The sequence below is a fragment of the Dendrobates tinctorius genome, unplaced genomic scaffold (assembly GCF_039654945.1).
Source record: "Dendrobates tinctorius isolate UK_male_01 unplaced genomic scaffold, ASM3965494v1 ptg000011l, whole genome shotgun sequence".
In the NCBI taxonomy this organism is placed as follows: domain Eukaryota; kingdom Metazoa; phylum Chordata; class Amphibia; order Anura; family Dendrobatidae; genus Dendrobates; species Dendrobates tinctorius.
In genome coordinates, this window is record NW_027361679.1 from 51,794,747 (window position 1) to 51,821,814 (window position 27,068).

At 44.4% G+C, this 27,068-nt stretch overlaps 1 protein-coding gene across 1 annotated transcript in view; it reads left to right on the forward strand.

The window, feature by feature from the left end:
- Positions 1-27,068, forward strand: part of DNAH6 (dynein axonemal heavy chain 6) — a 570,270-nt gene that overhangs the window by 297,704 nt on the left and 245,498 nt on the right. Inside the window, exons 49-50 of the mRNA XM_073542156.1 lie at positions 6,855-7,097; positions 22,353-22,520. Of these exons, the coding sequence (XP_073398257.1) occupies positions 6,855-7,097; positions 22,353-22,520 (411 nt within the window). The remainder of the gene's footprint in view (positions 1-6,854; positions 7,098-22,352; positions 22,521-27,068) is intronic.

A 27,068-nucleotide genomic window follows, 5' to 3' on the forward strand; every position in this document is an offset into this window, starting at 1 on the left:
TTATTCCCTTAAATCAGAGAGTCATGTCACATAAAATAGTTAATAGCTAACATTTCTCACTTTACATTAGCAAAATTTTTGAAACATAATTTTTTTTGTTAGGGACCACATCACATTTGAAGTGACTTTTAGGGGCCTATATGACAGAAAACATCCAAAGTTACACCATTCTAACTCTGGTTTCACACTCGCGCATTTTACATGCAGCGCACGGCGCCGCTGAGCCCCGCCCCTTGCCCGCTCCATGCCTGCCCCATCCGGTCATCGCCTCCTACTATCACACACGGCTGCATGCGATCTGCACACCCTATCTTTAGCATAGGGTGCGCAGACCATGCGCTGGCCGTGCGCTAGTAGGATTTTGGCGAGCGCTGCGCACTTTTGAAGGTGCGCCGGTGTGCGCCGAACGCACCATGTTGCATTTTGGCGCGCTCACAGAAGTTTATAACATTGAGCAGTGAAAATAACAAATTTTCCCACAAAAATGTTTTTTAGCCCCAAATTTTTCATTTTCACAAGGGTAGCAGGAAAAAATAGACTCCACATTTGTTGTGCAATTTCTCCTGAGTTTACCGATACTCCATATGTGGTTGAAAACTACTTTTGAGGCACAGTGCAAAGCACAGAAGGGATGGCGCGTCTTATCACGTTGCAGATGTTGCTGCACAGATTTGACGGAGCCATATCACATTGGCAGAGCCCCTGAGGTGCCAGAACAGCAGACCCCCCCATAAGTTACCCCATTTTACAAACTACACCTCTCAAAGAACTCATCTAGGGGTGCAGTGATCATATTGACACTACAGGTGTGTCACAGAATTTTATACCATTGGGCAGTGTAGAAAAAATAATTGACATTTTTACCACAAAGATTTGTGTGTTAGCCCCAAACTTTACATTTTCATGCTGGGAAATTTTTTCCCACAATATCTGATGAATGTAGAAATACCGTATATATGGCTGTACAGTACTGTGTAGCCACAGGCTGAGTCTCGAGGAAAGGAGCACTCTTTGCATCCTGTCAGATTTTCCTAGAATAGTTTGCAGACTCCATATACACAGCCCCTAAGTGTTAGAGGAAAGCAGAATCCCCCCTCAAGTGACCCCATTTTGGAAATTGTACCCCTTTGGGAATTTCTCTATAGGTGTAGTGACGATTTTGGCTCCATGGGTGTTTTCCAGAAACAAGCAGTAGTGAATGTTGTTGAGTGAAAATTGCAAACTGCCATTGTAGTGACCAGTGCCCAGTACATACTAGTGACCAGTACATTATGACCAACTTATGCTTCTGTAGACACGAACCCGTCTACAGAGACGGCCTCTCATCTGTCATGATCTGAAGTGATCTGACAGTTTTAAATCACTGGGTGAACTTTTTTTACTTTGGAAAGTTCCAAGGTGTCTTGACTGTCCCCGGTGGTGGTTTTGATATTGCACTTTAGGTTTTGTGCACTTAATCATGTATCAGGTGTTACACCCTATAAAGGTGTGCTAGAGGTGTGCAGTTGTGGGATTAGTTTCCGCACCGACCTGTTCCCTAGTGAGGGTTTAGGGTCAGGGCGAGCTAGGGCGTTGAGGTACGCGTGCGGCGCCCGGTGCGAAACCGGCATAGGGAACGTTAGGAGTGCAGGGACACTGGCTCAGGGGAGCTCAGGAGGTCTCCAATTCCCTTTTCCCTATTGCAGGGCCCACCATTGTTAAAGTTACCCAGGTTCCCCCCTTTATTATTTAAATGCGCCTTACTGGAGGCGGTGTTTCCAGATATTGTATGTATAACGTGTAATACCTAAATTCGCCAGGTGGAGGCGGCGTATCCACCTGCACGTTTTTATTATTTAAATGCGCCCCACTGGAGGCGGTGTATCCAGGGTCACGTGTGTTATGGGTTCGCCTTGCGGCATCATCTGCAACCATGACATTATCACAGGCCATACAGTTTTTTTTTCTGGTGAGCTTTGGCCATGTGGAGACCGCTGAGTAATTGCTGCCGGGCCTCACTGAGGTGAGTGGGCAGCGGCAAGGTGTTTAGAGCCGCTGCAGCAGCAGTTATCAGGGTCTGGGGCCTCTGCTCAGATAACCAGAGAAAAAAAAATGGCGGCGGCGGTCTGGCAAAAGCCCCTAGAGTCGCTGCTGGGGAGCAGGACTTGCTCTCACACGGGGAGGTACCCAGGCAGGTGGGAGGTATGGTCCCCCACGGAGCTGCCTGGTATTCCCAGACGTGAACGGGTACGTCCCTGTAGTGAGCAGATTGGTGAGTAGTCCGCGGGGCTCATGCCAAATCTTCGATGCCGCCCCTCCTGGTCGTGTGGAGGCGACCAGTGAGTATATATATTTTCCTCCATATTCCTGCGGCTATGGTGCTAAAACCCCCTAGAGTCGCTGCTGGGGAGCAGGACTGGTTCATGCAGGCGGGCGCACCCAGGCAGGTGGGAGGAATGGTGCCCCACGGAGCTGCCTGGTATTCCCCGAGGTGAAGGGGTACGCCCCTGTGGTGAACTGACTGGTGTGATAGTCCGCGGGGTTTACGCCATATCTTCTATGCCATCGAAGAAGCCGCCCTCCTGGTCGTGTGGAGGCTACCAGCGAGAGTATATTTCCTCCATTTCCCGGTCCCCTTCTCCTCCTGGTGTGTGCAGCAGGTGTGCTGCGGGGGGAGTAGGGACAAATCTCTACCCTCGCCATTAACCAACCCTAGGAGGCGCAGTCCTCATGGTGAAAGGGTTGGAGGGTGTGTCCCTTGGTGAATAGTGGGGGTGTGAGTGTGGTGACACAGGGGGACGCCTCTGTTGTCAAGTCCAGAGTGAGTTCACCAAAAAATGACAAATGAATGTGTGTAATAAACGTTCAGGTCCGGACCTGTGTGTGAACGAGCATGTATGGGTGCCACCAAAAAACATCTTGGAAATGTGTTGTGGAGTCTGATCAGCTCTTAGCATACATACACATACATAATCTCGTTCCCCAGGTCGGCGCTGTGGAGATGAGTGGTGCCTCCAAAATGAACATGTATTGCCAATACCAGCGGTGTTTGTCATGAACCTGAAGTGTCAGGTAATGGTGGGGTGAACTCAGGATCTGGGCGTCCCCGCTGTAGGTGTTTCCCTAATGAGGGGTGGTCTTGAGGGTCCAGAGGCCCCTCATTAAGGAGGGGGTACTGTCATGATCTGAAGTGATCTGACAGTTTTAAATCACTGGGTGAACTTTTTTTACTTTGGAAAGTTCCAAGGTGTCTTGACTGTCCCCGGTGGTGGTTTTGATATTGCACTTTAGGTTTTGTGCACTTAATCATGTATCAGGTGTTACACCCTATAAAGGTGTGCTAGAGGTGTGCAATCACTGCCTGTGATATTGTGAGTTTGTGTTCACTCTGTTTTTGGAGAGCCTGGATGAAGGATGGAGCTGGTGAGGAGTCCTGCGCAGCTTAGCCAGGGGGGATGTGTTTCAGCTATGGTGTCTGGACGAAGGGCTGGCATGGCGTGGTGGAGTCGCAGTGATGGTGTCAGCGGGAAGTGTCTGCATGGGCTGGTGGAGTGGCGACTATGGAGAGTGGCACTCACCATGTGGGACTTGGCCGCTGAGCTGGACTCAAGCATGCTCGACTTCGTGTCAGCAGCTGAACTCATCCTTGGGACTCTGGTTCTAAGCAGCTGCAACTGGTGTTGGACTCTGCTCCAAGGTTGCACTAAGGTGAAGGATCCTGTTATGGTGATGGATCCGGGTGGAGGAGAAGATGCACTCAGGTGGAGGGCTCTGTTGCTAGGAGCGCACGCAACAGAGCAAAGCTAAGTGGTGTTTCCCCTGTATTGTCTCTTTCCTCATGTGTGTTATTAGTGCAGTGGTGGGATTAGTTTCCGCACCGACCTGTTCCCTAGTGAGGGTTTAGGGTCAGGGCGAGCTAGGGCGTTGAGGTACGCGTGCGGCGCCCGGTGCGAAACCGGCATAGGGAACGTTAGGAGTGCAGGGACACTGGCTCAGGGGAGCTCAGGAGGTCTCCAATTCCCTTTTCCCTATTGCAGGGCCCACCATTGTTAAAGTTACCCAGGTTCCCCCCTTTATTATTTAAATGCACCTTACTGGAGGCGGTGTTTCCAGATATTGTATGTATAACGTGTAATACCTAAATTCGCCAGGTGGAGGCGGCGTATCCACCTGCACGTTTTTATTATTTAAATGCGCCCCACTGGAGGCGGTGTATCCAGGGTCACGTGTGTTATGGGTTCGCCTTGCGGCATCATCTGCGTCCTGAGACACGTGACCATGACATCATCACTACAGAAATGCCAAAACATGTGGCCGCTAAATGTGGTTTAGACACACTGGGGCTCAGAAGGGAGGGGGCATTTGGATTTAGGAGTGCAGAATTTGCTGAATTTCTTTTGTGGGACGAGTGCCATTTTGCTTTTCCAGAGCCTATGTACTTCCAGTAATGTGGAAGCCCCCTACTGTATATTTCCACTGACAGATGGCGGACCTTAGTGGGGACTTGCTTTTTTTGTGGATTGAGTTGAAGCTTTAATTGGGAACACTTTGCTTAATATTTAGGATCACATTTATCCAGCGCTCTAAGCTGAGCAGTTACTTTTGAGTTTCCATTTAAATCTCTGAGTGACGTGACAAATGAAACCCCAAAGGGATCCATTCACTATAATGAGGCCACAGAGTTACTCTGGATTCCGTCTGGTCTCTGTCCAGAGTTGTCTTTCTTTTCAGAGGTGCACAAAGCTGTCGTCAACCGCGCTTTTATGCTTGCCTAAAATGATGGACACCGCCGGACCACAGGCAGCCACACAGCATCCACAGTGCCTCCATTTGCCTTACTATAGGGAATCTTCCGCAGGGGGTTACAACTGAATCCCTTATTTTAGAGAGTTACACGGAAACCCCGGTGTAAGCGCTCAGCGTATAGCGCTGGATAAATATGCACCGAGTCTTACCGTGATCTTTGGGAGGTAGAATGAACAAATCAAAAGCAGGTGAAGAATTGGTTCTATTTATTTTTTACACCATTCCTTGTGCAGTAAGTGATTAGACGACTTTATTGTTGCGATTACATTGATACCAGATTTAAATTGGGTTTTTATATTTGGCAGCTGTCGCTGTCACACACTATAAGAAGTTTTTTATTGCAAAAACTAGTTTTTGCATCGCCATATTTAGACAGCTATAATTTTTCCATATTTATGCCAACAGAGTCACATTAGGGCTTGTATTTTGCTGGATGAGTTGACTTTTTATTGGTACCATTTTCGGGCACAAGACATTTTTTGATTGCTTTCTATTTCGATTTTTAGGTGCTAGAATAAACAAAAACCAGCAATTCAGGTTCTATCTTCTGATTCATTACAGACTACTAAGAAAAATAAAAGTCTGAAAAGAGGCATTAAAAATGAACTGCTATTAAAACAAAGGAGACAATTACACATTCAAAATATGGGAAAAATTGTCTCCTTGAAATATCTTTTGTTAAACATTGTTTTTGTTGTGAGTAACTCATAATAAATTTAGAGGGAATCTGTCCGAAGGTTTTACTATGTAATCTGACAGGAGCATGAAGTAGGAATAGAGACCCTGATTCTATCAAGGAATCACTTAATTTACTGGATGCAGCAGTGATGAGATGCAGTTTTCTCTGCTGCAGAGCTCAGATCTGTGTAAAACTCTGCCACCATCACAGCTTTTTGTGCACATTGTATAGTGTCATAGAGCAGCTAACCAGTGCTGGGGATATGGTTGGATGAGGATGCAAGAGGCCAGTTGTACTGTAGTGATAATCTCCTGCTGATAAAACACAGATAGTAGAGGCAGATTCACATTTTACGACCCCCATTGGCAAAAATTCAGTTTGGCTACTAATCTTATACATAGCTTAAGCGGTTTGAGCAGTTGTCATGTGACTGTTTATAATTAGCATAATTAAAGTCACGTGCCCACAAGCTACTGTTCTTAATTCTCTCAATGTTCAGTGAAGTACTACAGACCCTGCATCATTGAGAGAAGCAGGATGAGAAGCTAGTCAGCAAGTAAAAACTACATATGAGTAGTCATGTACTGATCACTGGAACTGGCAGTCATAGCCAAATCCTGGCAGTTAGTATATTACACACTATTACGATTGGCATGCTGCCGTGTTTAGTTTTATAATTGAAGGGCTTGTCTGTTTATGATGAATGCCTGCAGTCACTCTTTGTGATTGCAGACTTCTGAATCCTCACAACGTGCACTGCTCACTGTCAGGATTCTCCTGTGATCGTGGCAAGAGCGGGTGGACATGTGACCCCCAAGAATGCGATTTACTGTCATCCTCTACAGCTGCAGGCCTTTCATAGGAAGGTGGCTTTCAGAGTCAGTGCAGCACAAGCAAATACCTCTTTGCTCCTCAATAGTTTCCAAAGGGAAGTGCATCACAGGACACACATCCAGTTGAAACTAGCACTAGCCCCGCTGGGGCACCATCCTCTACAAGCCCAGCTGTGGACATACCCCCTGTGACCTCAACTATAATAATAATTGTATTCTAATGCTTTCACTGCTTGTAAAATGGAATCACACAATTGGAATTAATAAAGTGTTAACCCCTATTAATTTAATTAAATGTCAGTAATCTTTAAATCTACTATACTCTAGAGAACAAGATCCATTGTGTTCAGAAAATAATACATGTTTCATTTTTTCAAATGCAAGAAAAAAAGAGACCTGAAGGAATGCGTTTGATTTTGGTTCCTTTTATATGGATATTTGAAACGGCCATGGGAAACGTTTCTCATTGGGAAGGAACATCATTGATTCTGCTCCAGTTAAGCAAATATTATCACAAAGGAAATTTCTGATTTCTGTTCTCTTGATTTTCTTTGCAGTGGCCTAGAGAAGCACTGCTCTCAGTTTCCCAAACGTTTTTCACTAACATTGACCTTGGCCGGGATGAGATGAAGGAGAGACTTTCAGAGATGTGTGTGGAGATTCACGTGAGCATTACGGAAATGGCCGACCGCTACTATGCAGAACTAAGGAGGCGATACTATACAACGCCAACCTCATATCTAGAGTTAATTAACCTTTACTTGTCCATGCTTGGTGAGAAAAGGAATCAGCTGGTTTCAGTAAGTGACGCTGAGAATATGCTTTTTTTTCTATTTATTACTGCACTATTATTTCTTTTAGTTTTAATCATATATTAAAGTTTTTAATACAAGTTGTAAATTCTGTTATGTATTTGAAATTAAAAGTGTTCCATTAATGAATCCGTGTGATCAGGATGCAGCAGCAAGTTTTCTCAATATTAGGGAATTAGGATGACCCTTAGGCTGGAGTTACACTAGCGAGAAATTCAGACGAGTGCTATGCGATAAAAAAATCACATAGCACTCGTCCCAATGATAATCTATGGGGCACCTCGCATAATCCGTTTATTTCTCTCACGTTTTACTCGTGCGAGAGAAATCGCAGCATGCTGCAATTGTCAGCGTTTCTCAGCCGAGACTCGCCAATGCAAGTGTATGGGTGCGAGGAAAGAAAAGGATTACACACAGACCACGAGTGTGACTTCCGAGAAGTACGCATCGGTGTCCTTTAGAAAAGCCGGCAATTCAGTGCGCTATACTGTAAAATTACACTGATAGGTTAATAAAGAATAGATAGAATATATGTATACTCATACACTTCATGGGATATTAATTTTAATTTACAATAATCGTTTTATTTTGTATTGCTCTCAATGCATTACATGTGTAATGAATAAAGATTTTCAACAGGAATTTGTCATTCAGTGAAATCTAGGATGTGTACCCTTTATTTTTTTGAGCAGTAATATGTCATTGACCCATATATATATTGCGATGCAGTAACCCTGTTACAGCTAGCGGGCACTGTATGTGCTCCTAACAATATGCATGTAGGTGTCTCCTTGATTGTGATAGGGAAACAGTTAACGGCATGGTTGTAAATGGCCGGTATGTATCACAGAGATGGGTGGCCCTGTGATGGAAGTCTGCATGTTTTGCTCAGCAGATCTACTGCTGAGGGTTTTGCTATACATTGGGAGGCTTTCAGGTGACTAGGTGAGATGGGTGGGACCAGTCACCTACATACCCACCCAAGGGGATGTGTTTCTGAACACCCAAGATGAAACCTGTGTATGATTTTATGTTTGAGGACCTGTGGTGATGTCACGTCACCTGACTAGCCATATGGCTGGTACCTGGGTGTGGCTAGACCTATGTAAGAGAGTAATTAAGAGTGGTCTGTGAGTAAGGGCCTGGAAGGTCTATATTGTCATGCCCGCCATGTCCGTTATGCCTGTCTTGTATGCCGCATGACTCCTGGAGCAGTGTGCATGTGCACTAAATTCTCATGCCAGTTATGTCTCATGCTGCAAGATCCCTGGAAGCAGTGTGCACACGCACCTCGGACTGTTGTGCTGCAAGATGCCTGGAGCAGTGTGCACGCGCGCCTTACCTCTTGGCGGCACGCCATTGCAAGGTAACCATCCTGCTCTGATTCTGCAATCCTCTCAGTATTCCTGGAGCCCCTGATCATGTGACCTTTCCTATGTTCCAGCACTGTCTGATTCTGCAATCCTCTCTGTATTCCTGGAGCCCCTAATCATGTGACCTTTCCTATGTTCCAGCAATGTCTGACCCAGCTAACCTCTTAGTGTTTGTGGAGCCCCTGATCATGTGACCTTCTCTATGGTTCAGCCCAGTCTGATCTAGCAACGCTCTCTATGACCCTGGAGGAACTGAACCGGAAGTTCTTCCCTGGTCCTGACCCGGAAGTGCAGGTGCTATGGTGCTATATCAGACCGCCCCTTCCTATGGTCAGGGCCTGAGTATTGTGTTGCTTCCCTGCATGGCTGCTTGGTCTGCTCGGTCGCTCCCCGTATTCTGTGCCCCTGCACTTTGCCCTGTCGTGCGTCTCTGCACACGCTCTGTGCTTGTACTCTGCCTCTTGTCCTGTGCCATGTCTTGTGTTGTCCTTTGTGCCATGTTTTGTCTCTGTCATGCTTGGACTTGTAGTCCTTCCTTTGTTCTCTGCCTTTGCCTGCTTTGCCACTTTTTGTCTATGCTATGCTTTCCATGTACTGCTTCTGCTTCCTTGTTTCTGCTTGGTCTTCCTTGTTCTGACCTATGGTGCTCTGTTGTGCCTCCTGGCACATGCACCATTCCTCCTCTCTTACCTTTTGTGCTCTCTAGCACATTTCATGGCTAGTCTCACGGTTCTCCCTTGACCCGGCTCTGGGCTTCGGCCTACGCTCCGCTGCTAGCTCTGTTCATGCTCTGACCTGACTGTGTTCCTGCCTACGTTCCGCTCCTTGTTCCATACCCTGTCTAACTTTCCTTGTTTCTTGCTTTGCCTTGCCTTGCTTCTTCGTGTGCCCTTTGCATGCGCCTGGCCTTCCTAGCCTCCTGCTTGTGCCTCAGCCATGCCCGCCCTAGCTGTGCCCGCCTGCTTGTGCCTCAGCCGTGCTCGTCGGTCAGTGACAGCTGTGTCGCCTGTTATGCCCCAGCTGGGTTCGCTGGAGTCTTACCCGCCTGTCTGTGCTGCTGCCCGACCAGCTAGCAAGTGCCCCAGCCTTGCTCTCTGTGCTTCCTTGCATCCACACTGTTTCTGCACTGTGTTTGCGTGCTCCTCTCTTAGCATGCACAGGCCCTCACCTGCCCCGTGGCATACCTCCCCGTGTTTCTGTAAAAGTACACGCAGGTCTTGCCATGTACCCTGTCATGCCCTCTAGCACGCACAGGTCCTAGCCTACACTCTGGCGTGCCCCTTTGCATGTGCAGGACTCTGCTTTTAACCCTGACCCTGGTGTTCCCCTCTGCACGCGTAGGACTGTGCCTTGCACCTTGACCCTGGCGTGCCCCTCTGCACGCGCAGGACTCTGCCTTGAACCTGACCCTAGCGTGTCCCTTGGCACGCGCAGGACTCTGCCTTTTACCCTGACCCTGCCGTGTCCCTTGGCATGCGCAGTACTCTGCCATGCACCCTGACCTTGGCGTGTTCCTCGGCACGCGCAGGACCTTGCCTTGGACCTTGAGCTCTGGCGTGTCTCTACACACGCACCCTGTCTGTTATGTTGAACTTTGAATCCTGGCGTGTCCCTTACACATGCACCGTACTTTGCACGTTGAACCTGGCGCGTCCCCTACACTCGCACCTTGCCTTGCACCTTGCCCTGGATCCTGGTGTACCTCTAGCACGCACCCTGACTGGAATCTTGCCTTGGACCTCGTCGTGTTCCCTAACACGCACCATGTCTGGGGATCTGTCGTGCCTCCTTGCCTGTACCCTGGTTTGCCTGCTGGATTCCCAGAACCTGCCATCACTGCATTTGCCTTAATGAAGATACCTTGAATTCACGTATTGTCTTGTTTTGTTTCCTGCACGTCCTTTGTCATCAGACACTCGTACCTAGTGGCTACTCAAGCCGGCCGTCTGGTTCCAGCAGTCGTGGTGGCTCACCCCCTTAGTCTTGCCCCTGACACTCCCTGTATAGGGGGTGGTTCCTCACAAGGTCAGCTCGCCCTAGGTGGGTGGGTGCCACAACCCAGAGGGTCCACTTTAAAGAAGAAGTCGACTCAGAGTAAGCTGACCTCGTCACATATGTGTTGGAAGGGCCCGGGACTGGACTTCCTGAAGAGCACATGGAAAGGCCCTGAACCTGGTACAGTCTGTGACGGCTCTGCGTAGGGGAGCTACTTCCCGGCTATGGGTCTGGAACTGTTAGTCGGCCTAGTGAGCATGGCACTGTCTGCAACGGTGATCCCTGTGCGGCCGCTTCCCTGATAACCTGTGAGTGATACTGACCAGGGTCAGTAAGAGACTGTGTTTATGTTAAAAAGCTGAAGGTTTAATGGACATTGTACCGGAAACTACATGCTATTAAGTTCATGAAGAGCGATTTATGCTGTAGTTTAATAAACTGAATGAACTGTTTAACCCTGAGTGTCCCAGCGTATGCCTCAAAGACCAGCCAAGCGAGTAGATTCCTGTCCACTCATAGTAGATCTCTAATATATATATATATATATATATATATATATATATATATATATTTTTAGATTTTTGGATATATGGTGGAATTGGTTAAAATTCAATTTGCCGGCTTCTGTAAAATCATTAGAGGACCCGACATGAAATGACACATGGTTTACATACAGTAAACTTTTCATTTCATTTAGATTTATATATGTCTTTGACTAATAATTAGATTAGTGCGTGTGTAAAATTTGGGACATGTAGGTCTTAAATTAACGGGTACATTCCTTGAAAAAAAAAATTGAGTGGGCTCCCGCACAATTTTCTCTGCAAGAGAGGGAAAGCCAGTGACTGAGGGCAGATATTAATAGCCTAGGAAGGGACCATAGTTACTGCCCCCCGGCTACAAACATCTGCCCCAGCCACCCCAGAAAAGGCGCATCTGTAAGATAGTAATAAATACTTTAATAATTTTTATTTCTATAGCGCCGACATATTCCGCAGCACTTTACATTTCAGAGGGGATTTGTACAGACAATAGACATTACAGCATAACAATAATCACATAGATTATAACAAATACCAAGAGGAATGAGGGCCCTGCTCACAAGCTTACAGTCTATGAGGAAAGAGGTAGACAAGAAAGGTGGGTGGTAACAGTTGCCCTGATTGTATGGACCAGCTGTAAGATGCGCGTTTCCTGGCACTTAGCCTCTCTATTCCCACTGCCTTTAGTGGTGACATATGGGTTAATAAGGGGTTTATGTCACCTTGCAATTGAAAGGTGACATTAAGCTGGGTTAATAATGGAGAGGTGTCAATAAGACACCTCTCCATTATTAATTCAATAGTATGAAAGGGTTAAAAAATACACACAGACATTAATTGGAATATATGTCAATGAAATAATGACACAGTTTTTGACCAAATTTATTACACAGCCAATCCAACTGAAGCCATCATTCCCCTGTAAAAAAAAATTAAAATGAAAAAGCAACAATATCCATACCTCGCCGCCGTTCAGTCATGTCTCCCGCTGCAATCTATCTGAAGAGGTTAATTAGTTTACAACCAGGAGCGGTGCTAATGCTACTGGACCTGCTGTAAACCACGGAGGAATGAAGGAAAACCTGTCTGCGCAGGCGCCCTGGCTGACCGGAGATGAACTGATTAACGTGGGAAAGTTTCTGAACATTTTCCCACTCTCCTGAGTTCGCCTCTGGTCAGGCGGGGACTGTGCGCAGCCTCCATGTTTACCGCTGACATCACTGAGAAAAAACTGGGGAAAAAAATCACCAAGTACTGAAGGTGTGCATGTAAACTTAGTCTGCATTCGCACTTTCAGTATTTTGCATCACTTATTTGTAAGCTAAAATCAGGAGTGGAACAATCAAGACGAAAAGTATAATAGAAACACATCACCACTTCTGCATTACTTACCCACTCCTGGTTTAGATTAACAAATACTGTTGTATAATACTGACCAAATACTGTGTAATAAAGACAGGACAGGGAGGAGTTAATCACCCAAGCAATTAATCTTTATTGGAAATAGACTCTTTTTTTTATTATTAATGTCAGAAAGAACAAATGACCTGTATACACAACGCAATCCCCTAAACCAAGACCAATAATACCACATACAATAGAGAAATACTGCCACACCATGACCAGACCTCAAATTAGCACCACATAGTGACCAAATAATACCACATAGAAGGGACAAATAACACCTCACCATGACCAGACCACATATTACCAGCCCATAGTGACCAAATAATACCATATACAAGGAACAAATACCACCACATCATGACCAGACCACATATTACAACCACATATTGATCGAATAATACCACATACAAGGGACAAATACCACCACACCATGACCAGACCGCATAGTAACAGAATAGTACTAAAAGAATAATCATGAATAAAAACCAAAACACGAATATTACCACTGGTGACATTATACACAGGAGCTTTGTACGTAGTGTATAGTGTAAGGTAATAAAGGTAATACATGGACTCATCAGTGACAGTATACACAGGAGCACAGTATATAGTGTCAGGGTACAGGTAATACAGGGATAACCAGTGTCATTATACACAGGAGCTCTGTATATAGTGTACAGGTAATACAGAAATCACCGTTGACATTATTCATAGGAGCTCTGTATATAGTGCCAGTGTATAGGTAATATAAGGATCACCAGTGATATTATACACAGGAGAACTGTATATACAGTGGGGCAAAAAAGTATTTAGTCAGTCAGCAATAGTGCAAGTTCCACCACTTAAAAAGATGAGAGGCATCTGTAATTTACATCATAGGTAGACCTCAACTATGGGAGACAAACTGAGAAAAAAAAATCCAGAAAATCACATTGTCTGTTTTTTTTTCATTTTATTTGCATATTATGGTGGAAAATAAGTATTTGGTCAGAAACAAGCAATCTAGATTTCTGGCTCTCACAGACCTGTAACTTCTTCTTTAAGAGTCTCCTCTTTCCTCCACTCATTACCTGTAGTAATGGCACCTGTTTAAACTTGTTATCAGTATAAAAAGACACCTGTGCACACCCTCAAACAGTCTGACTCCAAACTCCACTATGGTGAAGACCAAAGAGCTGTCAAAGGACACCAGAAACAAAATTGTAGCCCTGCACCAGGCTGGGAAGACTGAATCTGCAATAGCCAACCAGCTTGGAGTGAAGAAATCAACTGTGGGAGCAATAATTAGAAAATGGAAGACATACAAGACCACTGATAATCTCCCTCGATCTGGTGCTCCACGCAAAATCCCACCCCGTGGGGTCAGAATGATCACAAGAACGGTGAGCAAAAATCCCAGAACCACGCGGGGGGACCTAGTGAATGAACTGCAGAGAGCTGGGACCAATGTAACAAGGCCTACCATAAGTAACACACTACGCCACCATGGACTCAGATCCTGCAGTGCCAGACATGTCCCACTGCTTAAGCCTGTACATGTCCGGGCCCGTCTGAAGTTTGCTAGAGAGCATTTGGATGATCCAGAGGAGTTTTGGGAGAATGTCCTATGGTCTGATGAAACCAAACTGGAACTGTTTGGTAGAAACACAACTTGTCATGTTTGGAGGAAAAAGAATACTGAGTTGCATCCATCAAACACCATACCTACTGTAAAGCATGGTGGTGGAAACATCATGCTTTGGGGCTGTTTCTCTGCAAAGGGGCCAGGATGACTGATCCGGGTACATGAAAGAATGAATGGGGCCATGTATTGTGAGATTTTGAGTGCAAACCTCCTTCCATCAGCAAGGGCATTGATGATGAAACGTGGCTGGGTCTTTCAACATGACAATGATCCAAATCACACCGCCAGGGCAACGAAGGAGTGGCTTCGTAAGAAGCATTTCAAGGTCCTGGAGTGGCCTAGCCAGTATCCAGATCTCAACCCTATAGAAAACCTTTGGAGGGAGTTGAAAGTCCGTGTTGCCAAGCGAAAAGCCAAAAACATCACTGCTCTAGAGGAGATCTGCATGGAGGAATGGGCCAACATACCAACAACAGTGTGTGGCAACCTTGTGAAGACTTACAGAAAACGTTTGACCTCTGTCATTGCCAACAAAGGATATATCACAAAGTATTGAGATGAAATTTTGTTTCTGACCAAATACTTATTTTCCACCATAATATGCAAATAAAATGAAAACAAAACAGACAATGTGATTTTCTGGATTTTTTTTTCTCAGTTTGTCTCCCATAGTTGAGGTCTACCTATGATGTAAATTACAGACGCCTCTCATCTTTTTAAGTGGTGGAACTTGCACTATTGCTGACTGACTAAATACTTTTTTGCCCCACTGTAGTGTCAGTGTACAGGTAATACAGGGATCACCAGATATACACCGGAGCTCTGTATATTGTGCCAGTGCACAGGTAATACAAGGAACACCAGTGACATTATACACTGGAGCTCTGTATATAGGGTACAGGTAATACAGTGATCACCAGTGACATTATACACTGGAGATCTGTATATAGTGTCAATGTACAGGTAATACAAGGATCACTGGTGACTTTATACACAGAAGCTCTGTATATAGTGTCAGTGTATAGTGTGCATCTACAGATGATACAGTGACTGATCCGTAATGTCTCTAGGTGAAGTCCTTCATCTTCACTTTTCTTCTTCATCAGCACAGACCGCCATCACTTCTTCCTGACGCGACTTGTCTCTGCAGGAAATAACAGTCATTTATAGCTGATCTCTTCCAGAGCACTTTCCCCACTTTTTCCATGACTTGTACACTATACACTAGACAAAATGTGGCACAGTGCCGCCCTCCATATTAACGGGATCCCACTTTTCTCCCCCCCCATGGAAAACAGTCTCCTAAAAATTCAATTATGTTACAGCAGTAATAATGTCTACCAATTGCCACCATAAAGTAATAATGTACTGTATGTTGCTCATTCTGGCCCCCATACAGTAAGGTAACCTGTCACATCCCCCATGCCTCCAACCCAGCAGCATTCACTGATTTATGAGTAAACATTCAGCCTAACCAGCCCTGTATAACATTTTTCTGTAAAAGAGGTTTTAACAAAATTTATATTGCCCTCATTTCGTATGCCAATGAGGGCTTTGAGTAGTCGATGGGCGTTAGTTGCACCTGACTAGTCAGCCCTCTTTTCATGTTATCACACCCCTTTGGGTGCGATAACCTAATTTGCAGGCGCTGTCGTCATCGCCAGCCACTTCAAATCTCGTACACATGTACTGCACATTTCAGCAGCATCGCTGCTGCGTGTGTCCAGAAGCAATCTTCTGCTTTCGGACATGTGCAGTGCGCCACTGAAGCCGTGATAACATGGAAAACGAGCTGACTAATCTGGGGCAACTAACGCCCCTTCGACTAGTCAAAGCCCTCATTGGTATAGGAAACGACGACAATGAAAATGCTTTTTTTGAACCTCATTTTTACAGAAAAACATTATACATGGCTGGTTAGGAAGGAAGTTTACTCTTAAATTAGTGAATGCAGATGAGTTAGAGGGCATGGGGGACCTGACAGACTCCCTTTAAGTCCCTCATCTTGGCCCTCTTTACATCATAATGTAACCCATCCTGGCCCTCTGTCCCTTGGCCATGGCTGTGCCCCCTAAATCATTTAGCCCTATGATAGGGGGCACAGCCAGGGACAAGGGACCTAGAGGACATAGCCAGGGGACTTAAAGGGCATGGCCATGGCCAGGGGTTCTGTCTCGGGGTCTAGCCAGTGCCAGGGCAGTTGGGGCCTAGCCAGAGCTGGGGGGCCAAGCCAGGTCAATGAGCCTAGCTAAGGTTAAGGGTACTGTCCAGGGAGCCTAGCCAGAACAAGGGGGCCTAGCCACGGCCAAGGGACCTAGGAGGTCTTGCTCCCTTGTCGCTAGCTGTGCCCCCTAGGTCCCTTAGCTTGGACCCAGGATCAGAGTGAGAAAAAAAGGATCCGTCTTACCTGCCTTCACTCCCTGCACTGCACGACATCCTCTCATGTCACCAACCTAGCAGGCTATGCATGACAGTGACAGGCGCACACAAGTCACCCGTCTGCCTCTGCTAGGTCAACAGTCTATTGTGACAGCGACATGGTAATACATTTCAACTGAATTTGCGTCCGAGGACTCACATTCTGTTGACACCAGCAGGTTTTTTTGCGTACGAGAGTTGAAAATTTTGTCAACTTTGGTATTTTATCACTGGTCATGGTTCTATTCTAAAAGGTCGTTGTGGATTACTGATCTATGTTTGAGAGATTCACTATGATTATATATATATTATGTCATTATAGCATAATTCTGCTCCAGCTCATAGCAGACATAGAGAAAAAGTCAGTTTCTGATGCATGGACAGGATGAAAAAAAGATGCTGCTATGATGCCATGCTGTCAAAATGTTCATCCTGTCCTAGTTCAAGAAGTGTATACTTCTATATAATTTTAGCAAATCTAACCCCCCCAAAATTTTTAAATTATTTTCCAGACTAATGTAAGAAAAAACACAAAAATTAAGCTTGGTTTAAGTTGGTATACATGCAGCACATAAACGCATGTTCACATTAGCCATTGGCCATAAAACATACAAAACCTACAAAAAACAAAATGAGCAAAAACCCTGCTGTAACTAAATAAGTAAAAAGCAAAAGTGCATTTAAATAACACAGAGTTCTTAGTAATACTCTTTTTGATAAAAAAATAGCATAAAAGCCATCCCACCGTCGACAAGGTGACTCTGATCGGGACGGTCCCACACTGTCTAATATTAAAAACCTTACCTTGTGTCAAAGTTGACCCCAGTGTGTGAATAAGGGCCCACAAAAGGACCGGGTCCCAACCAGTGGACGCCAGTCTAGGGAAGCTTTTAAAAGTAATTTCCAGCTCAGGAAAGGGAGGCCACACCCCGGCTTGCACAGAATGCAAAAATGCAAAGAAAAAACACAAAAATTGAGCTTGGTTTAAGTTGGTATACATGCAGCACTTAAACGCATGTTCAGTGTAAGAAACACTAGTTTTGATGAATTGTGTACAACATTTCTGAGTTAAACATAAATGTCTGTAATGAGGAAACTGCGCTCAGATTAGGTGGCAAAAACCTGATGCCACGTAGTCCTCCATATTCATAATTCTGTATATCCTTGCCCCCTCTACTGATTGGCAGCTTTCTGCCTAAACACAGTGTACACAGAAAGCTGCTAATCAGTGGTTGTGGGCAGGATTATACAGATCTCAGAATTCAGAGAATGGTAGATCTGCAGCAGATAAACCAGTGATTTTTATCAAAACTATAGTCAAGCAAATCAGTAAATGATTCATAACTGGAATCAGGGTCTCTGCCCCTATACCATACTGCTTTCAGATGGGGTAGCAAAAATCTGGTGACAGATTCCCTTTAAATGATCAATTAATTAACTGCAATTCAAAAGTCTATTTACATATGAGAAATGGAAGCGATCGATCACTGGACAAAAAAATATTATCAGTGTCTGGTTATTGTTTGAGTATATCTGTATGATGAACTCTCACTATCTTTAGAAATAAATTATTTCATTAGGTCCACTTATGCAAATTAATATTGAAGCAAACTGGCAGATTACATATGCAGATGTTCTTTCTGCACATAGGGATCCCTAATTGGCCATACTTCTTACATTACTACACGAGCGCAGTTCAGTATTTCAAACATTACCTAATTTATCTCATTAAATGCAGCGTCTCTATATATAGTTATACATCTAACTGTATAGATACATTTCACTACAAATGTTTCCATTTCTATTGTTTCTATCAGTTCCACTTTGACAAGTAAAGTCATTAGACACGTTTTTAGCTTTTCATTTATGCGTCCAGCTTGCATCTTTTATTTATAGGAAGTGTATAAAATGCCTTTTTTTACAGCTGACTTACCAATTATACCCAGGAGTAATTCTGCCCCATCTGTTTTCCCTTCCCCAAGCTGTGTGTTTGTAATTGAAACAGGGGCAAAAATCTGAATAATTAGGCCAAGAATTCAGGCAATTTTGCGAATAATTCATCTTTATAATAGAGTTAATTTGTACTAAATGAAAAAAGTGTTAATTAATTGTCCTATGACGGGCGCCAGATTATCAAACCTTCTGGATTATTACACGTGGGTGAATTTTCAGCCCATGTGTGATCAGACAAAACATTGGATTGCACCTGGACCAATGATATTCTATAGGGCTGTGCACATGTCAGATCTTTTTTTCGGACCGAGCCGGTCCAAGGAACAAATCGCTGCATTACCAAGTTTGAGCCCATATTCGGATCGCACTCGGCCATGCAAGTCAATCAGTCTGGGAAACAATCGAACAAAAGAATTTTTTTTCTCCATCTTCTCATCATCCTAGCGAATTGGATCACACTGTGATCAGAGTTTGATCAGAGTGTGATTTAATTGACCCCATTTTCTTGGAAGAGATAATACACAGTTGTCTGCACCTAGCCAAAGGATTTGCAATTCATGGCTTTACAGGGAATGTGAAACTACAGCTCCAAATAACTCTTGATAGCTGCATGAGTGACTGGTAATGATAGGAATTGTAGTTTCACAACAGCTGAAAGCTGCTGACCCCTGATTTTGACCAAGTTAATGGTATTACAGTTGACCGAAAATCTGCCTTTAGGTCGGTCATAGAGACATGTCAAATCTGAGCAAAGTATGGACAGCATTATGGCAATTGAGTGCAATCCATTTTTTCTAATGGACAAATTCACTTGAATGAGCCACTTGGATCTGCAAATTGAATCAAAATAGGACATGACTCAGTTTTTTCGTTTGTGTGCGGTCTGCAAAAAAAATGTGCACAGAACCTTGCGTGTGAATGAGCTCCTACTGTGCTTACTTAGCTGAGCCTGAATCCTGCAGTTTCAGTAACTCTCATAGAAATAAATGGGAGTTATAGCAACAACATGGCGGAAGTGAGCTGGCTGTTTATATAAACCACATCCTATAGCTGCCACCTGCAGACGGCACGGATTCTGCTGTGGAATTTTCCACACAGATTTTGCTAAATCTGCAGGTAAAATGACCTGTGTTTTACCTGCAGTTTAAGGCAGATTTAGTGCAGTTTTTGTGCGGATTTCACCTGCAGATTTCTATAAGGGTAAGTGCACACATAATTTTTAGGGTGTGCAGATTTTGTTGGAAAATCCGCAGGTAAATACGCAGGACAAAAGTCCTGCGGTTTATCTGCGGATTAGCCTGCGGTTTCACACCTCATAATGATAAGGTGTGAAACCACAGCGGAAACCGCACAAAGAATTGACAATGAAAGGGATGGCACTCACCGTTCTGAAGTAGTGAATTTATTTTCAGGTAAAAAACATAGGCTCGGGAGAGATGTGTGAACTGTGGACAATGGCCGTTTCATGCCGTTTCACGCCAACTGCGCTTCAACGGACGAGTTGAAGCGCAGTTGGCGTGAAACGGCCGTTGTCCACAGTTGACACATCTCTCCCGAGCCTATGTTTTTTACCTGAAAATAAATTCACTACTTCAGAACGGTGAGTGCCATCCCTTTTGTTCTTCTCCATACAACGTACCTAATCTTTATAAGATCCAAAAAGTGTGAACATGGTCTCTGGAAGATAGAGCAGGGGAGAGTAAAGGGTAGTATGGGACTGTGCATTTACAAAAAAAAAATCCGCAACCAGCCCAGCATGTCCAATTCGGTGTGTAAGACTGTTCTCATACTTTCTAAAATCTCATAAATTGAATCACCAGACAAATTTATTCTTCAAATAGAAATATTTTTATCTAATATAGTGCAAAAAATACAATCCAATGAGGATATATACAGAAAATAGTTCACCTTTAGTGCATACTGCTACCTTAATGGACACTGCTGTAGATCCACAGAAGAACCTCCCATAGGCCAGGGTCACACTTGCGAGAAACTCGCACGAGTCTCACGTCTCAATACCTAGCACTGCCGCCGGCACTCGGGACTGGAGTGTGTAGCTGCATGTATTTCTATGCAGCTGAGTGCTCCGGACGGAGTGCCGGCGGCAGTGCTGGGTACTGAGACATGAGACTCGTGCGAGTTTCTCGCAAGTGTGAACTGGGCCTTATGCTGAGACGCTGCAGAGAGGAACAGGACACTTTTATTAGTATAGGATTGTGCCCAGGAAGTGTGCAAGAAAAGTGGGAAAAAAAAAAATCACACAGAAAGCAGTCTACGGCCGGGGTCACACTTGCAAGAAATTTGCACGAGTCTCTCGCATCAGTACCCGGCACTGCCACCGGCACTCAGATCAGAGCGCTCAGCTGCATAGAAATACATGCATCCATACACTCCGGTCCTGAGTGCCGGCGGCAGTGCCGGGTATTGATGTGAGAGACTCAAGCATATTAGCAGTGTCACGTCCCGGCTGCACGCTACTCCCGGCGCGCTCCTGTGGCCCGGCGTGTCCCCGCGCCTGGCTTTCGTGTTCCTCGGCGTCGGGCGCCTGCGCGCTGTGGGGATCCCGGCGCTCTACTCCTGGGAGTTATGACGCAGTGGCACCATCCCCAACATGGCGGTGTCCACCGGCTATTTAGGATCGGCGTCAGGCCAGGTAAGGTGCCTGACTGTCGACTTCGGTGACGCTGTCTCCTGCAGCGCTCACTGTGACTCAGGCCGTGCCTCTTCTCTGCGCCTCTGCTGTGCCATCTCTGTCCACCCTCGCCCTGTTTCTCTGCCTTCTCTTACCACCGCAGTCTCCTGTGTTTGTCTCTGATCGCCTGTCTCTTGCCTTGTCTCTCAGTCTGTGTCCTTATCCGTTTCCCCTCTCTATTGCAGCCTCCCGCCTGTGCAACCCGCTGTGTTCATTACTCAACCTATCCTCCGTTATTCCCAGGCCCGTCTCGGCTACAGCCCTGACTCTCTGAGTATCCTCTCCAGGCTTTCCCCAGTCGCCCCTTTGGTTCCGGCTGTCACGGTTCTACCCTCTGTGGGCCTGCCCCAAACACTTCCTGTATAGGGGGTGGTCACACCTGGTCCGCTCGCCCTCGGGGGCTCTGGAGCCATGACCCAGAGGGTCCACGTCCGGGTTGGTCTTCATCGCCCCCGTTACAACAACCGTAACAAGCACTATCTGTGCCTCTAGATGGGAGATGTGGTCCCTCAGAGGCCGCATCAGTGTCTGCAGTATTGTTGGAGCAGTCCTGTACACAATGGGACAAGAAGCTTTCTGCATTCACAGGACTTACATCCAGCATAAATCCCGGTGCATATTGCAAACCTACTTAGTGCAACTTTTTTAACTAAAAATACCACTATCATATGTAATTTTTTAAATTAGGTGATACCTACAGTAGCCTTTTAGTATTTGAACTTTCAGTATGAGAGCTAAAAAAAGTCTATAGTTATACATGTAAGCAATAAAACTATTTGTAGACACCATATGAATTGTATCTTGCAGTTTTCACCAGTTTATCCCTCTGCTGACTTTGCATCTAATTTACAGTTGTCTCTGTTCTAGTTGGTGGAAATAAGCAGCTATGATGTCTGTCATGCACAAGGAAAGATTTATTCATGTTCTTCTTTCCTTATGTAACACACAATCATAAGGCGCAGCAGTGAAGCCATTGTACAGCAGTACTGAGCTTTGTGGCTGTGAATCCTGCACTGAAGTGAAATACATTTACTGAAAGTTGCAGCTCAATCTCCATGTGACTGCCTGGTCTCCTACTGTGCCGAATGCTCCTCACTCCTCCCCTCCATATCTTTTACACACTTATGGCAATAAATATTCATTTTGCTTCAGTTATTTACTACTATGTTTAGCAACCTGATATCTTATTCTATGGCTTATGCGTTATGCTACTTAGTACTTTTTTTTACTGCACAATAGGCTCGAGACCGTGTAAAGAATGGACTAAGCAAGTTACTGGAGACTAATCAGCTGGTTGATAACATGAAGATTGAACTATCTGCATTAGAGCCAGTGCTGAAACAGAAGTCTATTGATGTGGATGCCTTAATGGAGAAATTGTCAGTTGATCAGGAAAATGCAGATCAGGTAGGTGACCCTTTATCACAAGGTTCCCATGTCCTATTTCCAAGTGAAGGCTACGAATATGTGGACTTGGGTCCTAGTATTTGAACATAGTGTACTATTTAATTCTAGCTTTTTGTGCCATTTAAAGGTAACCTGTGAAACGTTTTTCTCCCTAAAACTAGATCGATAAGTTTGCTTTATTTTATTTATTTTTTTACTGAATGTGCCAAAAAAAATAAAGAACTGCATTGGTAATATGTTAATTATTCAGGCGCAAAATATATCAGAACAAAGAATATCAGACAGCGGTGATTTAAGGCCCTAAGGCCATATAAAGGGTTGTCAAGGACAACCGAATACTCCAATACATATATGCAGAATCAGGAGGGCACGGCGTAAGAAAATTCTGCTTAGAAGTTATAGAAATTATATTATCACTAAATACAGTTTAAACATTCATTTTCATAAACCTGCAGAAAGACACAATAACCTGCAGGTGGCATCTCAACCGGAAAATATTTTTTGACCTCTACTTATCAAAACAATTTATTGTATTACCAATCTACATATATAAATACCCGTCTGTGTTCATCAGCTCATGAAATACATTTACATTTGACCAGCTTGCTTTTTCTGAAATTGCCTGCGCCCCCGATGACCAATGTGCGAAAATTTTGCATGGGCCAAGCTATTATACATAAATTCAGGAATCACAGCAAAAACACATGCAGCTTTTCTGACGTGGTGATGAGGCAACTTTAAAGGGAATTTGTCAGCAGGATTTCATCCCTCAAACTATTTCTATGCGTATATAGCTCTTTCAAATACAAGTCCAGCAATACCTATATATGGCCAGTCTGTTCCTCCATTACTGAGAAATTAGTGTTTAAATTAGTAAGTAGTAACGGGCGGACCCATGGATGTTCAGGTCCATCGGGTTCAGTCAAACATTAAAAAAAAGTTGAATTTGGACCTCATCAAATGAATGGAGGGCCCGAACCTCCGGCATTTCCCACACTGTCATCTGTATGACAGAGGAAGAAACACAGACTCTGATCGGCAGTAAGTTTATTGCCATTAGTCAGAGTGCTGCGGTCGGTTCCACACTGCCAGGTAGATGACAGAATGTGAGCCAGCAGCTGTGACTGGCGGTAAAAAGGTTACCACTAGAGTTGAGCGATACCGTCCGATACTTCAAAGTATCGGATCGGAATGGATCGGCCGATCTTAAAAAAAAAAAAGTATCGGTATCGCCGATTCCGATACCGGAAGTCCCATTCAAGTCTATGGGACTTCCGGTATCGGAATAAGAAAAACCCTGTTTTTGCCTTGTACAGCCTCTCTGGGGTCTGTACGGGCCTTTCGGGGGGCTGTGCCGGCCTGCCAGGGGGTCTGTGCAGGCTCCGGTGGTCTGTGCCGGTCTGCCGGGGGGCTGTGCCGGCCTGCCGGTGGTCTGTGCAGGCTCCGGTGGGCTGTGCCGGCCTGCCGGGGGGCTGTGCCGGCCTGCCGGTGGTCTGTGCAGGCTCCGGTGGGCTGTGCCGGCCTGCCGGGGGGCTGTGCCGGCCTGCCGGTGGTCTGTGCAGGCTCCGGGGGGCTGTGCCGGCCTGCTGGGGGGCTGTGCCGGCCTGCCGGTGGTCTGTGCAGGCTCCGGTGGGCTGTGCCGGCCTGCCGGGGGGCTGTGCCGGCCTGCCGGTGGTCTGTGCAGGCTTCGGGGGTCTGTGCAGGCATCGTCCGATGGGACTACAAGTCCCATCGGGCGATGCCTGCTACCATGACAGTGATTGACACATTAGCCAATGATGGGACAGTAGTAGTCCCATAATCCGGCTAATGTGTTGAATGTAAAAAAAAAATAAAAAATTACATGCTACATACATGCTACATACATACAACATGCATACTACATATATACTACATTCATACTACATACTACATACATGCTACATTCATACTACATATATACTACATGCATGCAACATGCATACTACATATATACTACATTCATACTACATACTACATACATGCTACATACATACTACATACATACTGCATGCATGCTACATACATACTGCATGCTACATACATACTACATGCTACATACATACTACATATATGCTACATACATACTACATATATACTACATGCATGCTACATACATACTGCATGCTACATACATACTACATGCTACATACATACTACATGCATGCTACATGCTACATACATACCACATACATACTACATACATACTACATACATACTACATGCATGCTACATGCATGCTACATGCTACATACATAACACATATATACTACATGCATGCTACATACATACTACATGCTACATACATACTACATACATACTACATGCATGCTACATGCATGCTACATACATAATGCATGCTACATACATACTACATATATACTACATGCATGCTACATACATACTACATGCTACATACATACCACATACATACTACATACATACTACATACATACTACATACATGCTACATACATAATGCATGCTACATACATACTACATACATACATACTACATGCATGCTACATACATACTACATGCTACATACATACTACATATATACTACATGCATGCTACATACATACTACATGCTACATACATACCACATACATACTACATACATACTACATGCATGCTACATACATACTACATGCTACATACATACCACATACATACTACATATATACTAAATGCATGCTACATACAGTCATATGTAAAAGTTTGGGCACCCCTATTAATGTTAACCTTTTTTCTTTATAACAATTTTGGTTTTTGCAACAGGTATTTCAGTTTCATATATCTAATAACTGATGGACTCAGTTATATTTCTGGATTCAAATGAGGTTTATTGTACTAACAGAAAATGTGCAATCTGCATTTAAACAAAATTTGACCGGTGCAAAAGTATGGGCACCCTTATCATTTTCTTGATTTGAACACTCCTAACTACTTTTTACTGACTTCCTGAAGCACTAAATTGGTTTTGTAACCTCATTGAGCTTTGAACTTCATAGCCAGGTGTATCAAATCATGAGAAAAGGTATTTAAGGTGGCCACTTGCAAGTAGTTCACCTATTTGATTCTCCTATGAAGAGTGGCATCATGGGCTCCTCAAAACAACTCTCAAATGATCTGAAAACAAAGATTATTCAACATAGCTTTTCAGGGGAAGGATACAAAAAGTTGTCTCAGAGATTTAACCTGTCAGTTTCCACTGTGAGGAACATAGTAAGGAAATGGAAGAACACAGGTACAGTTCTTGTTAAGCCCAGAAGTGGCAGGCCAAGAAAAATATCAGAAAGGCAGAGAAGAAGAATGGTGAGAACAGTCAAGGACAATCCACAGACCACCTCCAAAGACCTGCAGCATCATCTTGCTGCAGATGGTGTCACTGTGCATCGGTCAACAATACAGCGCATGCATAACGCCTTTTTGTATGACCAAACAACTCAATCTTTGTTTCATCAGTCCACAGGACCTTCTTCCAAAATGTAACTGGCTTGTCCAAATGTGCTTTTGCATACCTCAGGCGACTCTGTTTGTGGCGTGCTTGCAGAAACCTCTTCTTTTGCATCACTCTCCCATATAGCTTCTCCTTGTGCAAAGTGCGCTGTATTGTTGACCGATGCACAGTGACACCATCTGCAGCAAGATGATGCTGCAGGTCTTTGGAGGTGGTCTGTGGATTGTCCTTGACTGTTCTCACCATTCTTCTTCTCTGCCTTTCTGATATTTTTCTTGGCCTGCCACTTCTGGGCTTAACAAGAACTGTACCTGTGTTCTTCCATTTCCTTACTATGTTCCTCACAGTGGAAACTGACAGGTTAAATCTCTGAGACAACTTTTTGTATCCTTCCCCTGAAAAGCTATGTTGAATAATCTTTGTTTTCAGATCATTTGAGAGTTGTTTTGAGGAGCCCATGATGCCACTCTTCATAGGAGAATCAAATAGGAGAACTACTTGCAAGTGGCCACTTTAAATACCTTTTCTCATGATTTGATACACCTGGCTATGAAGTTCAAAGCTCAATGAGGTTACAAAACCAATTTAGTGCTTCAGGAAGTCAGTAAAAAGTAGTTAGGAGTGTTCAAATCAAGAAAATGATAAGGGTGCCCATACTTTTGCACCGGTCAAATTTTGTTTAAATGCAGATTGCACATTTTCTGTTAGTACAATAAACTCATTTGAATCCAGAAATATAACTGAGTCCATCAGTTATTAGATATATGAAACTGAAATACCTGTTGCAAAAACCAAAATTGTTATAAAGAAAAAAGGTTAACATTAATAGGGGTGCCCAAACTTTTACATATGACTGTACATACTGCATGCTACATGCATGCTACATACATGCTACATACATACTACATACATACTACATGCTACATACATACCACATATATACTACATACATACTACATACAATACATTCATACAATACATACATAGACATACAGTACATATAACATAGAGTAACATACTTACCAATACTTGTCACATTGTTCCCCGAAGCCATTGTCTTTTACGGAA